Consider the following 18,043-nt stretch of genomic DNA (forward strand, 5'->3'; position numbering starts at 1 on the left):
TATTTTCCTTGTTTTATTTAGCCAGAAGGAGTTCTTGTTCCTTTTTATTTATTTATTTACATTTATATCCCGCCCTTCTCCGAAGACTCAGGGCGGCTTACAGTGTGTAAGGCAATAGTCTCATTCTATTTGTATATTTATATACAAAGTCAACTTATTGCCCCCCCAACAATCTGGGTCCTCATTTTACCTACCTTATAAAGGATGGAAGGCTGAGTCAACCTTGGGCCTGGTGGAACTAGAACCTGCAGTAATTGCAAGCAGCTGTGTTTAATAACAGGCTTCTTACAGCCTGAGCCACACCGCGGCCATTTTAAAGAATGAGTAAAAATGCAGTTTCCCCAAGGAGCTCTATACTACTAGTTCAATTATTATTATTAACAATTAAGACAGGTCACAACATTTATTTAAAATTAATACCCTAGAGAACATTTAGAGGAAAATATTTTTAAAAACTTTAAATTAAGTCCCTATTTTCGGTTCAGTTTCCTTAATTTAATTAATTAAGCATTACAGGAATGAAACCTTCACTAATCTTCATAAGTATTAGATGCATGTGTAATGCATCTCAGCCCGTATACTTTGCTAAGAACATACCTTAATTATGCAGTCTGTTAGGATTATCTGTGGATTGTGGGATCAAAATCTATACAAAAATGCTTAGCATTTATGGGCTTTAAAAGAAGTGGTTAATGTGCTTTACATAGATTTAATAAATCCTTACAACAGTAGCAGTCCTATTAAATGTCATGTTACTATCCTCATGTCATAAAAAAACCTCATAATGAATCATACCAAAGTCTAATATCTTTATTATTTATGAAGAAAATTTATTTGGGAAAATTCATTCTTGGTGACTCTGGGAAGCTTACAAGGATAAAACCCCAGTATAAAAACAAATATATAATTGTACAGTAATCAACAATTGATTCATGCAGTAATCAACCTCATATCTCTGGAAAATCCATAAAAAAATCTATGGAGGAACTTGCTCACCTCCATTGTTGTTCCAGATTCCTATTGGAAGGAACATTTATAAACAAGGACTAAAACGAATATTGAAACAATCTTGTCTAAAGTTATTTGGTGAATTGAGTATTAGATTAAGACATTCACACAGTCTCCCTTGCTTACAATGCACTCTTAGCCACCACAGCTTATTGCTCTTTTAGTAATTTTGCTTTGCATTACTAAAAAAAAGTGAACTTTTCCAGATGTATCGGTCTGTTGAAAAATAATGAGAGAATATTGTCAGTTAATAGCAACTTTATTCTCATCCAGACTTCTAGTTCTCAGATAGTTCTCAGAAATAATTCTGTTCTCAGAAATAATTCTGATTTTTTTTTTCTGTTGCAGATTCCGTGGATTCTTGCACTTTTAGAGTTGCTCCAATGGATGTTTTTTGCACTTATTGAATCTTTACTTATGGGAAATTCTTTGCTTTACATTCTGAACTAATAATGACTGAGTCATGTGATTGACAAGGGACTTGACTGGTCTAAAAAAGATTTTTTTTTGGGTTGACAAGTTTATGACAAAACTGAGAAAAGCATGTTCAGATAGTGGCTGGCACAGATACCATTTCCTTTCAGTAAGACTGTGAAAGACGTGGCACTTGAAATTTGAAAATGAGTGCACCATTAGTTCCCAACAAGTCATGTTACAATCTATTACAGACCAACAGAAATGAGATGAAAAATAACAATGAACGCATGGTGTCTGTGGGAGACACAAATGCCAATCAAATCACATCGGACGTCAGAACCCCTGGGACAGCAATAAGGACAAGAAATATTTCAGGAGAATCTGCTTGCTTACACACTAGTAAGCAAGAAACCAGCAGACAGTTAGACTCTGAGAGGAACAATTTTCAGGGCATCACTGGTGAATCAGAGTTTATACTATCTTCTGCCATCAGCAAGAAATTGCACGCAGATTGTAGGCCTGAAGGGCTTAAGGACACTTCAAAGCTAGTTACTATTAGCCGAGGACACAGTTTGTCCAATCTGAAGATCAACACAAGTGATAACTTTTCAGTGGTACTTTCAAAAAGCGATGCTGATCTTATTCAGTATGTTTCAAAGGAAAAAACACTTAGAAGTATTGAGCCAGAAGGAATAAAACGCCTCTCTTTGGGGAGATCAAGAAAACTTATGGCTAAAACAGAAAAAGAATTTGTTGGTCGTGTATCAGGTAAACGCTTGCTTTCTGTATCTTTGGATTCCATCAACACGTCACATCATTTGAGTGGGGACATAGAGAAAACTCAGAAAACATCAAGAGACCGTTTTTTAGGTATGGTGTTCCATCCAACTGATGGTGTGTCAGAAGGAAAAATTATACCTTATTCTAAATATTCGTCTACCTCAGAAATGGAAAGAGCAAGTGCCCCAGCCATACAATCAGGTGTGGATAATGTACCAAATGCCAACAAACAAGGGCCTCCACATCATGCTGTTCTTGACCTCCATTTAACTGTTAAATCCAATGAACTTCGGAAATCAGAAGCACAAATTGACCATCAAAGTGATAAGAGAGGAAAAGGTGAAGTGAAGTGTCCTTTGTCTTCACAGTCTAAGCGTGTGGGTGAGCAAAAAATAAACAAGGTTATGTTATTTGAATTTATTGGATGCCCAGCAGAAGAAAATAATGTTGTGGTCCAGAATCAAAAGGATATGGGGACAGAAATACACAAGACCAAATTACATCAGCTGCCAAAAGAGGATCTGTTTTTAAATGAAGGATTTGACTCTGTTAATGGAAGTCTGATAAGGGAGAAGGGCTCTCCAGATTTAAGAAAAGGAAATAATTATAGTAACAGCAAAGCAGCAAGCAAAGCGAATGGGGAATATAGAGCTGTAAAAGAGGTAGACTATATTTCAGCTCCTGATGATGATACTATACATGTTAATAAATTGACACCAACAAGGAATGAAAACCTACACATTGGTAACACAAGTTATATTCCAGCAGTTAATGGGCATACATCTTTTACGGATAGCTTTAATGTGACAGACAGCAAACAACTGAATAACTATGAAAATAAACAGACTCTATTCAAAGGACCCAGTGAAGATGTTATAATTGTCCAATCTGATTTGGAAGCTCCCAAACCACAAAATACAGAAAATATCTCGGTAAATTTTAGCATTGTGGACAGTGATTTAGAAGCCACAAATTTTCCAGTTCAGAGCAAGAAAATAGTTCACGAAAAGAAAGAGCTTTCAAATAATGCACTGGAAAGCTGTAAAAAAATAGCACAAAGTGAACCTTTTTTATGTCCCACAACTCCTTTGCGCCCTTCTGCAACTATGAATGCCAGTAGCCACAGCACAGTGTCAAACAGCAGTTTGAAGGAATTTTGTGCACTTCATGTTGACAAGTTGCCATCTTCTGCAACCCTACCTCCCACTGAGAGCACCCAGTTATTTAGCTTATCCCCTAAAGTGCCTAATAAAACCACATGTAACAGTGGAATCCCTAAGCCTATCCTTATAAATTCCAAGGGGCCCCTACCATCCAGTTACAATGGTGAGAATGAGGATATGGAGAAGCCTGAAGATAAGGTTGAAACTCCGGCCATTCCCAAGCCCAAACATGTGAGACCTAAAATAATAACTTACATTAGAAGGAACCCTCAGGCAATCAGCCAGCTTGATCAGTCTGGATTGTCTTGCATGCCCCCTGCTTGTGGGTTGGCAACTGAACAGAAAATGTTAAATGATGGAGACATTAAACCAGGCAATGTTTTCTACGAAAAAATTAAAACTGACTTTCAGAAGCCTCAGATTTATAGTTCTGGATTTGTAGTATCTGGCATTAAATCCTCAGACCATCAGTTTGGTCCAATGGGTGAAAAGTTTTTCCAGGAGGTAAGTCTTTAAAAAAAAAAATACCCAGGTTATTGAAGTGAAATAAATGTGAATCTGTTGAGATTGTGATAATCTTTCAAATATTCAGTATTAATAACTGTAGATTTTTTTCTTGAAAAAGTACATAGAATCACAATGACATGGGAAACTCAAGATACTGGGTAAGTATGGTGAAAGAAATGTTCTTTATTGCCTCATGTTTCTTTGTGAGCTGCGGTGGCACAGTGTTTAGAGTGTAGTACTGCAGGCTACTTCTGCTGCCTGCTGGCTGCCAGCAGTTTGGTAGTTCAAATCTCACCAGGCTCAAGGTTGACTCAGCCTTCCATCCTTCCCAGGTGGGTAAAATGAGGACCCAGATTGTTGGGGGAAATTGTTCTGATCTAGGCTTCCTGAGAAAGCATAAGTCACAATTTTAATTCTAAAAAACCTCTTTTATTGAGACGGCTGTGAATTATGGTCATTCACAGCCCATAATGATTCACAAACAGTCTGTGAAGATTCTTGTGTTTGCCCAAGTTGACACAGTCTTTTAGGATAATTTTGATAAGCACCCACCTTTATCTCCCTTGAAACTCTGACAGAGACCTAATTGTCAATTAGTTTTGCAAGGCCAAAAGGAGCACAGAGTCAAACAGACTTCTCAGAGCTTGAATTGACTATATGAACTAATTGCTTTCTGCAAAGGCTCACATCCGTTTGTTCCTCTTTTATGTCTTATGGGAGGGGCCAATCATCTCCAAGCCTTACTCCCGAGTTGTCCTTTTTTTCTTTAATTGTTCTTGCCTTCTGGCAGCTCTGCGCATGCGCGCACTGGGAACAGGCTCACACTGTTCTTCTGCTTCGCTGATGACAGATTCCGGAGGCTTCGGAGGCAGCACATAACTACCAGATGGCCCTGGTCCCCTCTCTGCCTCCAATGCAGAGCCCTCATCCGAGCCTTCCCCAGATTCCAGGACTGGCCCATGTTCCTTCCCAACCTCCTCACTGTCCGACTGCTGTCAGTTCCTCAGCCCACCAGCGGATCACAACAGCAATAGGCTGACTCTGTAAACCGCTTAGAGAGGGGTGTAAAGCACTGTGAAGTGGTATATAAGTCTAAATGCTATTGCTATGAATCTGTTTCCTTTTAGGAAAATCGTCAAAAATTCGAGGCTGATATATTTGATTTCACAATACAAAAACAACACCTGCTATAGCACTGATGTAAACATGGCTGGAAAATTCTTTTGCTCTGAAAGCAGTTTTAAAATTGTCCAAATTTTTTCTTTTTTAAAAAGAGAGTGAAATGACTCTATATTCAGAAATTATTTACAGCAATTCACCAGCAGGCTTGCTTCACTTGACTGGTTCAATCTGTATCTCTTTCTCCAACAGCCAACTGTTTTTGAATTTAAATCAAAGCTTTGACATTAGCTTTTAAAGCTAATGGTCTCAATCTGCCATCAAAAACAGTTTGCTAAATCCCCTGTCTACTATTTTTTATGTTGATTTAACTTACCTAACATAGTGCCCAGGACATTGAAAAGTCCCAATAATGCAGAATGTACATGAATAGAAAAAGAGGGTTGTTTCACATTCGATACAAAATACTGCATTGCTGAAAGTTTGGTTAATCTGTTTTGGGTCAGCTGTAGTCCAGCTGAAAGAAACTCAAACAATTTGAATGAAACCAAGATGTTTTACATGAAATGCTCTTTTATCTATCTAAAGAATAGGGTTAAAGAATAACACTAAAGAATAGAGAGGCCTTATGCCAGGGGAGAAATGCTACCGGTTCGGGAGAACTGGTAATGATAAAAGCTACCAGTTCCTCTGAACCAGTATTTCCAACAATCAGCTGTGCCGCATGATTTATATTTGCTAGAAAGCTAGAAATCCTTCTTTCTAGCTAATCTAAATCGCGCGGCACAGCTGTTCTCCCACTCTCTGTTCTACTTACCTTGTTAAGCCTTCTTTTTCCACACAAAGCGTGTGTTTGGCGCCCGCTCAGGGTGCCCTTTGTGCGCACTGTGCATGCATGTGTAGTGTGCTTTTGGCATGCACTGTGCATGCATATGTGCAGCATGCTTTTGGCACACACCACGCATGCGCAGGCAGCAAACCAGTGGCAATCCACAGAGGATTTCACTACTGCCTTATTCATGAACATGGTTAAAAATGCCAGGCTTAACATTATAGTCTAATATATATCTCAATGGCATGGCACACTCCCATGCTTCTTTATTGAGATGTAAGCTTTCATGTGCGCTTTAGATTTATTCTCAATATTGATTTATTAATGGAAGTTCTTATTCTCCAGAAGACCTATTATTAAAGACACTTCAAGGATAAATTGGGGAAGATTTTGGATTCTCATCTCCCTTGTTTTTCAATCAGCCCAAAAAGGAGCTGGCATAGTTAATTTTCCCACAGTGGAGAAGATAGTAGGATGGCAAGGGAAAATGTAAATGAATTAGCTCTTCTCATCATTTTCACGTTCATAGCAATGAATCTGCAGGGATTTATTGTCATAGAAACTTCTATGGCTCCTGAATTGACCATAGAATCTCTCTGACATAAACCCAGGGTGCATATTTTATTTATTTATTTTATTTTATTTTATTTTATTTATTTATTTATTTTGTCAAACACAACAGTATACATAAGTATAAGCATGAAATAACTATACGAATCGGATACAATCAAAGGGAACATTAGGACAGGAATGGTAGGCATGCTGGTGCTCTTATGCACACCCCTTACAGACCTCTTAGGAATGGGGTGAGATCAATTTTTTGTTTTCTTCCTAAGCAAATATATTTTAAGTATTTTGATGTTCTGTTATGAATGCACTATATTATTTATTCAATTTATAATATGTTAGTGTGTCATTTTTTTTTCATTTCTGCTCAGATACCACAGCAGCAACCACGCTGAGAAATATTAACTGCAATCCTTGTAAAGAGCTGAGTGAATGCATATTACGATTTCTACTGTATTTTTCTTGAATTTCCCTTTATAAAGGTAACAATTTAAAAGTTTATAGTTGATAAAATTATAAACATACATTTATATTTCTGTAGGTTGGAGACCGGCCCGTGAAAGACAATTTTTGTCCTCCGCCATATGCTCACTATGAGGTGCCTCCAAGCTTTTATCGCTCAACAATGATCCTTAAACCCCAGTTAGGACTTGGTGCTGTTTCCAGGTTGCCATCTGTGAAAAGCAGGATTTTGATTTCCAGTCAAAGGTCTTCAGCAAGCTGCATCCATCCTCAAGCACCAATACCCAGTTCAACGCTATTCCATCCTGATACTTCAGGTGATCAATTAATCTGTTTGGCTGAGCTAGTAAATCATAAGTCATAATGATAAATTGAACTTAATCACAATGTGTAAAGGAAACTTAGAATATTGTATCCAAAGGGTATTAGATTACCAAGTGGTCTGATTAAGTCTGTCTTAAGTAAACCCAATCTATGTTTTAATTATAACAGCAAATCACCAATATAGGTCTTTGAGTTTGTTTGTAATTTGCTTTGGGTTGGTTGTCTGGTTTGATTTAGGCAGGACTAAAACATGATCAGAGGTTTGCCTTCTTAGTGTATCAGTCTAACTATACTAGTTAGTGCTGCAGTCTTACACTACAGTTTTGCCTGTCTTATACTGTCTAGAAGTATTGAACCAAAATTCTCATCATCTCCCATAATCGCCAACCAGTATATTTTATGTTTTGGAAGATGGTCTGGGGAAGTTTGCTTAATCAACTGATCTGACAGCCCCACTGAATGCAATGGTTATATTAAGAATGTTAAACAATATTTTTGACTATGTTACCCAATTAATCCATTTTCTAGATATGCACAGTAACATAAAGTATCCAAGCATACTGATTCATAACATAAACTAACCATGTGACCTTGCTGTGCATGTTGTGTGAACACAGCTATAGGGTTCTTTGTATACTAAGTTAAAATCTGTGGAATTGTTGGTCAAGTGTTGCAAAAATGACAAGGCATCTGCCTTCTCCCCCAGGCTATCCTCTGCCAACACTACTTTCACTACGAATACATTTACATCTTACAATGTAAATATCTACAATGTAAGAAGTAAATCCATCTAAACAGTGGATTGTTAATTTGTTCATACATTTATTTTGGAGCTTTCAAGACAGTGTTGATTCCTGATTCCTGCTTGGACAAGTCTCTGCAGTTTTCTTGGCAAAATTTCAGAAATGGTTTGCCATTGACTGTTTTTAAGGGCTGAGGTCACCAAGCTGGCTTTATGCCTAGAATGGGACTAGAACTCATGGTTTCCTGGTGTCTGGCCTGATGTCTTAACCACTGCACCATACTGGTTTATATATTGGGAAAATATTTATTTTTGTATGTGAGCTATTGGATCTATTTGCAGTAGAAAGTCCAACTGAACAGTTACAATATTTCTGGAGAATTCACATGGTTTTGTGTTGGAGTGAATTTTAAAGCACCTCCATAAAAATGAACAATGCTTGTAATCAGATATGATCTAGTAGGATTTGCCTGTCTGAATATTAAATGAATGCAAGTTAAATGGAGATTGCTTTCACTCATCAATTGCTGGCATCACTTTGATCCCTACCACAAATCATATGAATTTTAATGCAAATGTAGGGCTCTGCTCATCCATTTTACACCATTTTTTTCTATCCCTGAGAACATTATCTCCTTTTTGCACATGTTTAGAAAAATAAGAGCTGTAATCTGCTAGTGCCTCAGCTTTATTTTTCCCTGGGGTAAACTACTATGATTCCATCAAATTAGGGATTATGTTGGGGACATGATGACATCATAAGACTCCATAATTCATAATTCCCTGGAAAATGGTCTGTAGGGTTTTAAATGTTTGTGATACAAAACAAATACGTTTAAAGATTAAATACATGTTTCAATTCCCCAATAGTACTTTAACCCCATATCAAGTCATAAAATCACTTTGCATAAAAGAAAAAATACCCTCTACTATAAAATAATTATTAAATTGTTATTGCATACAATAAAAAGTATTGTACACATTATAATCATAAAGCTGTTTATGTTGTTCCTATGTTTCAAAATCGCAACAGAGATACATCAGCCTCAGTTTTGTTGCTTTTGAGTTCACACAATGGCTTCTGCATTCATTTTTTCATTGTTTTAAAAGAGAAATGTTACTTCCATTTTTTTTATGTCTCATATCTATTATCCCATGTGACCATTGGGGCAAACATATTTCTTAAAATGTGTTATATATTTTGGCTTTCCTGCTTTTCTGAAAGTGTTCTCACTTTGCTTTTCAAACCTTTTAACACAAATATAAAAACAGAATATTAAATTGCACATTGATATGCAATGTTTAGTTTACTATGTCTACTCAGAAATAAACCCCCTTGAGTTTAATGGAGCTTACTCTCAAGGTAGTGAATATAGAATTGCAGCTGCAATGCAATGACATGATTTTCTGACTCCAGGCATATAAGCAACCAGTTTGGCAATTAGATCCCTGCTGATTTAGACTAATGAAAAATAGGGCTTGATTAACTTATCTTTTTCAGGAGAATAGTGCATGTAAACTTGCTAGAGTAGACTAAAGTGAGGTTGATTAGCTTATGGTTCAGCATTTTGTGGGAAACCCAGCTGCTTTCTTAACTCCCAAGAGTTAGCATGTTGTGTGAGCTAGGTCATCACGTTAAGCCATAGAATAATTTATTCATCTGGGCATAGTATGTTATGTGAACACCGCAATTGTGCTTGGTTAGCATGGGGTTAGGGTTAAGTATGCTGTGAACCAGCCATCTGCCTAGGTAGACACTCCAGGGGAAAAAACCCAAAAACCCTGAGCTTGGATAATCTTCGTGGACTTTTCTCTTTTCAATGGATTTTTTTTAAACACAAAATTGTAAAAGAGTCCAAGAGAAAATATTTTAAATATCCATCTCACAAATATCTGGCTTACCCAATTTTATTGCACTATTGTAATCATGATATATGGTTAGATTATGTGGAAAACCACACAAACAGGCTTGTTAAATAAAGCAATTGTATACTTTAAATGTGTAAAATTTATTCACAGCTAATAATACATGATATTTTGTTCCACTGAATTTTATATGTAGCAGAGTTGGGCAATCTACAACCTGCAGGACACCTGTAATATCTGATTTTTTTTCTGCAACCTTTTTAACTCTATGGCAGCATGGCTTGCTACCAATTATTTAATATTTTTCAAAGTGTGGTTACTTCGGGGTATAATCTAGAATCCATGTCCAATATATGCTTACTACTAAAGATACAGGCAAAAGACCATCAAATTGGTATGGATATGGGTTTTTTTTATTGTTGTCTAGTTTTTGCTATAATTTCTCCTGCCTTTCTGCTGTATTGTTTTATCATTATTTTTCTATCCTTTTACCTTGTGAATCTCCCAGAGTCACTGGGAATTGGAGCGTGTACAAATTAAATAAATAACATAAAATAGCTTTGGATTGCAATCTAATGCAAACTTCTCTTGGTACAGGTAAGCAAAGTTTCTAAGTGAACATTTATAGAATTATTCTGCCAGAAATTAACAATATATTTCAACAATCCACTGCATTATATATTGCATTTCCACCTGACCTTTGTTTTTTCCATTTCCATCATCCATATTTAAGAAGAGCCCTATGAGTTGAGAAAAAAATCCTAAATCTGTAGCTGTATAATATCTTTAATTACTTCTACAAATAGATGTGTGGACTTGGACTTGGACTTGGTAGTTCTCCAGAATTTTTCATCAAGGAAAATGTTACCAACAAAACAAAATGAGGGACACAATGGAAAGAAGAAAGTTTCAAAATTAGACTAAATACTTTTAGATTGTACGTTATGCAAGGAAATTGGTCTTCAGATGGAATAACTGACTTGAAGTCAAATTCCAAATTACGCTTAATTTGGACAAAAGAAATAATTGTTTCCTTTCATTGTAAAGACACAAGATCATTGCCCTTCCCCCCATTTCTCCCTAGCTTTGGTTCATGCCACAATTTGCCTTAGCTTGGTAGTAATAGGAACAAAGAAACATTGATCTTTGTTCTGAAGATGATCCAAGGACCCCGACATAAACTTTATAGTTGACTGCAGATGTGAACATAAGCCTCTTCAATCTTTGTCAGACATTTATAGCGTCTTACATCCTCTATGATACTGATACTAATGCTCTAGTCTAGTACATCAAACTCACAGGTCTGGTGTGCAACCCTGTCTGTTTACAATAATCAGAGGAGTCCTAAAAACCCCAACTAATATATTAAAAAGTATTCTATTCTATTCTATTCTATTCTATTCTATTCTATTCTATTCTATTCTAGAATAGAATAGAATAGAATAGAATAGAATAGAATAGAATAGAATAGAATAGAATAGAATAGAATTTTTTATTGGCCAAGTGTGATTGGACACACAAGGAATTTGTCTTGATGCATATGCTCTCAGTGTACATAAAAGAAAAGATACTTTCATCAAGAATTCTAAGGTACAACACTTAATGATAGTCATAGGGTACAAATAAGCAATCAGGAAACAATCAATATCAATATAAATTGTAAGGATACAAGCAACAAAGTTACAGTCATACAGTCATAAGTGGGAGGAGATTGGTGATGTGAATAATGAGAAGATTAATAGTAGTGCAGATTTAGTAAATAGTTTGACAGTGTAGAGGAATTTATTTGTTTAGCAGAGTGATGGCATTCAAGAAGAAACTGTTCTTGTGTCTAGTTGTTCTGGTGTGCAGTGCTCTCTAGCATTGTTTTGAGGGTAGGAATTGAAACAGTTTGTGTCCAGGATGCAAGGGATGTGTTGATATTTTCACAGCTCTCTTTTTGACTTGTGCAGTATACAGGTCCTCAATGGAAGGCAGGTTGGTAGCAATTGTTTTTTCTGAAGTTCTAATTATCCTCTGAAGTCTGTATCTGTCTTGTTGGGTTGCAGAACCAAACCAGACAGTCATAGAGGTGCAGATGACACGCTCAATAATTCCTCTGTAGAACTGTATCAGCAACTCCTTGGGCAGTTTGAGCTTTCTGAGTTGGCGCAGAAAAAACATTCTTTGTTGTCCTTTTTTAATGATGTTTTTGATGTTCGCTGTCCATTTTAGATTTTGCAAAATGGTAAAACCTAGAAATTTGAAAGTCTCTACTGTTGATACTGTGTTGTCTAGTATTGTAAGAGGTGGAAGTATGGAAGGGTTTCTCCTAAAGTCTACCACCATTTCTATGGTTTTGAGTGTGTTCAGTTCTAGATTGTTCCAGTCACACCATGATGCTAGTTGTTCAACCTCCCGTCTGTATGTGGATTTTCATCATTGTCTCGAATGAGACCAATCACTGTTGTGTCATCTATGAATTTCAGTAATTTAACAGATGGATTGTTAGAGATGCCGTCATTGGTACACATTTTGAGTACATTGGTATATACAAAGATTTTTAAATCTCTGCCAATACGTTTTCCTTTAGTTTGACATGTTGCTCCTCAGTTTCTTATCTCTTTTTATCTGCCACAGTGTTTTTATGTGCTGTTAGGAACAACGAAAGCAAGTTAATTGTCCTACAGAGAAAACAGATGATGAGATGCAAACCTTAGGCAGAGCTTCTTCATTCATTATCTCTCAGGAATGTGAAAGGAAAGCCAATTTGCATGGCATCAAGAAAAGAGTAGTAGAGAATTGATGAGTATCACTGGCTTATGCAAAGAGTCAGCTACTGCAGAGTAGAGATGCTTGGTAGGGGTGCACCATATGTTATTATCCTGACCTTGAGAGACAGCCAAAGAACAGTATGCTAGTTCAGTGTGGACTGTGTGGCATGACAATTAAGTGAATATGTACCTGGATCCAAAGTCAAAGAATCATCAAGGTAGAGAGGTATTGAATTGTACCCTAGGCCCTGCACTTTTTCCAATAACATGGATGAAGTGATAGAAGAAATGCTTAGGACATTTGCAGAGAATATCAAATTGGATGAGAGAGCTAGAAGATGGAAATAAACTTTAGACTAGTCTTAAAACATTAGACAAATTAGCAGAAAACATCAGGTAAAATTTGATAGAGGCAAGTGCAAAATTCTTCAGTTTGGAAACAAAAACCCAATATATAGTATAGGATAGAGACACTTGGCTTAGTACAGTTAGGTAGGGGTGAGTGGTTGGTACCCATGACAATGGTTTGCATCCATACTGCTGAATGTCTGTACAGGAGCAGCTGGGCAGGATACAGTGGTTGCCATAGGGATGAGGGTCAATACCTCGGTAGATACGTTTGAATGTCCACCATGGCCAGGGACAGTTTTTTTGATACTGAGGAAAAGATGGAGGCGCCTCTGGTGGCTCAGCAGACTAAGTCTGTCTGTTATTAACACAGCTGCTTGCAATTACTGCAAGTTCAACTCCCACCAGGCCCAAGGTTGACTCAGCCTTCCATTCTTTATAAGGTAGGTAAAATGAGGACCCAGATTGTTGGGGGCAATAAAAGTTGACTTTGTATATAATATACAAATGGATGAAGACTATTGCTTAACACAGTGTAAGCCGCCCTGAGTCTTCAGAGAAGGGCGGGATATAAATTCAAATAAAATAAAAAAATAAAAATAAATGGAGGAAGAAGTGAGAGAAAGTAGGTCCATCAAGGTTGTGATGTGCAGCGGAAGGTATGGTGGTAAGCTGAGAGGAGCACTTGCAGCTGCTTACCTCTCATGGTCAAAGCCCATCTGATAGGTGGCCAGATAGCCCGGGGCTCTAGCTACTCTTATTAAATACCAGGTCTGTACATAATGAGCCACGGTGGCGCAGTGGTTAAAATGCAGTTTTGCAGGCTACTTTTGCTGGCTGCTGGCTGCCTGCAATTTGGCAATTCAAATCTTACCAGGTTCAAGGTTGACTCAGCCTTCCATCCTTCCCAGGTGGGTAAAATGAGGACCCAGATTGTTGGGGGCAATATGCTGACTCTGTAAAGCGCTTACAGAGAGTAAAGCACTGTAAAGCAGTATGCGTCGAGAAAGAGCCTTTGGGGATTTTTAAATAGGGAATTTTTAAGGGGAGGGAGGGTTAGGGCGGGTGTTGGGGGAAACCCGTTGGGGGGGGGTATGTCCAGTCCCAGTGCGCGCTCACGGCATTACTTTAGTTGGTCCGAAGACAGGGGGGGAGGGGAGTGTTCAGAGCAGAGAGTGTCATTCCATCTGTACGGTAAGTGGGAGAGGCAGATATAGCGGAGGCAAGGGGCCGTATCGTTCTTTGGGAGCACGTATTCGATGTTTAAAAGCGATCACGTGCTCCGGCCCCTCAGTCCTTACTCGTTCCCTGGATGGTCAGGACCCTCAGAGCTTGGGTCTTCGGCTGATGCTTTGCAATGCCCGGTCCGTGGTTAATAAGGCTCCCCTGATTTGTGATCTTATTCAGAGGGAGTCCGCAGACTTTACAGGCATTACGGAGACCTGGTTGGGCACAGAGGGGGGTGTACCCCTGGTTGAACTGTGCCCTCCAGGTTTCCGCGCATTCCATCAGCCGAGGGCCCAAGGTAGGGGTGGGGGGGTGGCGGTTGTGATTAAAGAGAGTCTGGAGCTGAGGGAGTCCACTGTACCTCAGATAGCTGGTTGTGAATCCCTCCTTGTGAAGTGGGGCCATCAGAATCAGATGGGTTTGTTGATCACGTACCTGGCTCCTTGCTGCATGACTACAGCCCTACCTGAGCTACTAGAGGTGCTTGCCGGGGTGGTGGTTGAGATTCCCAGACTTCTGGGGGATTTCAACTTGCCATCGGCCGGCTTGTCATCAACGGTGGTTCAGGAGTTCCAGGCCTCCATGACGGCCTTGGACCTGATTCAAGTAACTGATGGCCCTACACACATTGGGGGAGGCGCACTAGACCTGATTTTTATCTCTGGACAGTGGGTTAATGATCTGGAATTAGGAGATCTAGTGATGGAACCGGTGTCATGGTCAGATCATTTTCTCCTCCGCCTAGACTTTTGGACCACCACCCACCGCCGCAGGGAGACGGAGCCAATGCGTTGGTTCCGTCCCAGGCACCTGATGGACCCAGAGAGGTTCCGGATGGAGCTTGGGCCGTTCCCTGAGGATCTTGCCCACGGCACGACTGAAGAACTAGTTGCGGCCTGGGAATGGGCCGCGGCTGGGGCTTTGGACCATGTCGTGCCTTTGCGGCCTCTGACCCGGCGTAGATCCAATTGGCTCCCTGGTTTTCCAAGGAGCTGAGGGAGATGAAACGACGGAGAAGACGCCTAGAGAGTACCTGGAGGTCTAGCCGTTCCGAGGCTGATCGGACACTAGTGAGGTCTTTTACTAAGACCTACCTAGTGGCAATGAGGGAGGCGAAATGTTCCTACGTTTCCACCCTCATTGCATCGGCAGATAACCACCCGGCCGCCTTGTTTTGGGTGACCCGTTCCCTCCTTCATCACGCGTCTTGTTGAGGTTGTTTGGGATGAGTTTGATTCTGTGGCTCTCGAGGATGTGGACAGTTTGCTGGGGAGGTTGCATGCAACTACATGTTTACTGGACCCGTGTCCCTCCTGGTTAGTACTGGCTACTCATGAAGTGACACGAGGCTGGCTCCGGGGGATTATAAATGCTTCTTTGGTGGAAGGGGTTTTCCCCGCTGCCTTGAAAGAGGCGGTGGTGAGACCCCTCCTCAAGAAGCCTTCCCTGGACCCAGCTATTTTAGGGAATTATCGTCCAGTCTCCAACCTTCGCTTTGTGGCGAAGGTTGTAGAGAGTGTAGTTGCATGGCAGCTTCCCCAGTACCTGGATGAAGCTGTCTATCTAGACCCGTTCCAGTCCGGCTTCCAACCCGGTTATAGTACGGAGACGGCTTTGGTTGCGTTGGTGGATGATCTCTGGAGGGCCAGGGATAGGGGTTGTTCCTCTGCCCTGGTCCTATTAGATCTCTCAGCGGCTTTTGATACCATCGACCATGGTATCTTGCTGCACCGGTTGGAGAGTTTGGGAGTGGGAGGCACCGTTTATTGGTGGTTCTCCTCCTATCTCTCTGACCGGTTGCAGACGGTGTTGACAGGGGGGCAGAGGTCGTCCGCGAGGCACCTTACTTGTGGGGTGCCTCAGGGGTCGATTCTCTCGCCTCTCCTGTTCAACATCTATATGAAGCCGCTGGGTGAGGTCATCAGTGGTTTTGGGGTGAGTTACCATCTGTACGCTGATGATACTCAGCTGTACTTTTTCACCCCGGACCATCCCAACGAAGCTGTCGAAGTGCTGTCCCGGTGCCTGGAAGCCGTACGGGTCTGGATGGGGAGAAACAGACTCAAGCTCAATCCCTCCAAGACGGAGTGGCTGTGGATGCCGGCACCCCTGTACAGTCAGCTGCAACCGCAGCTGACTGTTGGGGGCGAGTTATTAGCCCCAAGGGAAGGGGTATGCAACTTGGGCGTCCTCCTGGATGGATGGCTGTCTTTTGATGATCACCTGGAGGGCCTTTTACCAAGTACGCTTGGTTCGCCAGTTGCATCCCTTCCTTGACCGGGATGCCTTATGCACGGTCACTCACGCTCTGGTCACTTCTTGTTTGGATTATTGCAATGCTCTCTACATGGGGCTGCCCTTGAAGTGCACCCGGAGGCTGCAGCTAGTCCAGAATGCAGCTGCGCGAGTAGTAACGGGAGCCACTTGTTGCTCCCACGTAACACCACTGCTACGCAGTCTGCACTGGCTTCCTGTGGTCTTTCAGGTGCGTTTTAAGATTTTGGTTACCACCTTTAAAGCGCTCCATGGCTTAGGACCCGGGTACTTACGGGACCGCCTGCTGTTACTTCATGCCTCCCACTGACCCGTACGCTTACACAGAGAGTGTCTTCTCAGGGTGCCGTCCGCCAAACAATGTCGGCTGGCGGCCCCCAGGGGCAGGGCCTTCTCTGTCAGAGCTCCTACGCTCTGGAACGAACTTCCCCCTGGCCTATGCCAAGTGCCCGACCTTCGGACCTTTCGCCGTGAGCTGAAAACACACTTATTTATTCAAGCGGGACTGGCTTAACAGTTTTATTAAATTTTAATTGGGGTTTTCTTATTTTAGGGTTTTAAATTTTAAATTTTTAATGTCGGCCACTTTTGTAATATGCTCTGTTTTAAATTTTTTGTTTTAATTGTATATATATTGGGTTTTTTATTTTTTGGCTGTACACCGCCCTGAGTCCTTCGGGAGAAGGGGGGTATAAAAATCTAATAAAATAAATAAATAAATAAATAAAATATAAGTCTATGTGTTATTGCTATAATGAGACCATCCTCACGCAGGATTTGACTGTGGATTAGGCAGCCAACCAAGTATGTATAACAACGGTCTGGTTGGACTGAGAGGGAAAATTCCCTCATCAAGCTGTTGGTAGAACACAACCACCTGGGCTGTCATGGACAAGCCACAGTATGCTCATGTAATGTCTCTGCTTCATGAGTTGAATTGGTTATCTAAAATATATAAAGAAGAAGATGGATGAGTGCAGTGGACCTCTGATTGAAAGCCTTGTTAGTAATGTTAGGCATAGATGTGACTAGGAAAGCAGACTATAGACTGAAACTGCAATATGCATAACACTCACAAATACCACTCTTCCATCTGTACTAGGGATGCACAAACTTTTGAGTCAAGGATTAACAACTTTATACTAGGGATTGCTCTCTGAAAAATACTCAGAATCAGAAGAAACCATTGGGAACAGCCAGAACAAGATTTCTTTAGGTTTTAATTGATTCCAGTGGAATGAATATTATGTTAATAAAACACAGCTAATTTAATTATTTTGCATGTAATCCCTACTCTAAGGCACAACAAATTAGAGAAAGAAACTCTCGAGCTACATCCAGAACCTTAGTAAGTAGCACAAAGATAGGAATTGTTCTTTTCTGCATTATTTTTTTGCACATAGAGAATGCTTCTTGAATAAATATTAGGTAAAGGTTCCCCTGCACATGCATGCTAGTTGTTCACAACTCTAGGGGATGGTGCTCATCTCCATTTCTAAGCCGAAGAGCCAGCGCTGTCCGAAAATGTCTCCATGGTCATGTGGCTGGCATGACTAAACGCCGAAGGCGCACGGAACACTGTTACCTTCCCACCAAAGATGGTCCCTATTTTTCTACTTGCATTTTTTACATGCTTTCGAACTGCTAGGTTGGC

General features: G+C 40.2%; 1 protein-coding gene across 2 annotated transcripts in view; it reads left to right on the forward strand.

The window, feature by feature from the left end:
* The first annotated feature begins 1,628 nt into the window (after positions 1 to 1,628).
* Positions 1,629 to 18,043, forward strand: part of MTUS2 (microtubule associated scaffold protein 2) — a 251,168-nt gene continuing 234,753 nt past the window's right edge. The window contains exons 1-3 of one of the 2 annotated variants that reach the window (XM_058186538.1): positions 1,629 to 2,871; positions 2,977 to 3,872; positions 6,935 to 7,172. In XM_058186538.1, coding sequence (XP_058042521.1) covers positions 1,629 to 2,871; positions 2,977 to 3,872; positions 6,935 to 7,172 — 2,377 coding nt within the window. Of the gene's footprint in view, positions 3,873 to 6,934; positions 7,173 to 18,043 lie in introns of both variants that reach the window. The other variant, XM_058186536.1, reaches the window with a different exon arrangement.

The sequence above is a fragment of the Ahaetulla prasina genome, chromosome 5 (assembly GCF_028640845.1).
Source record: "Ahaetulla prasina isolate Xishuangbanna chromosome 5, ASM2864084v1, whole genome shotgun sequence".
Lineage (NCBI taxonomy): Eukaryota > Metazoa > Chordata > Lepidosauria > Squamata > Colubridae > Ahaetulla > Ahaetulla prasina.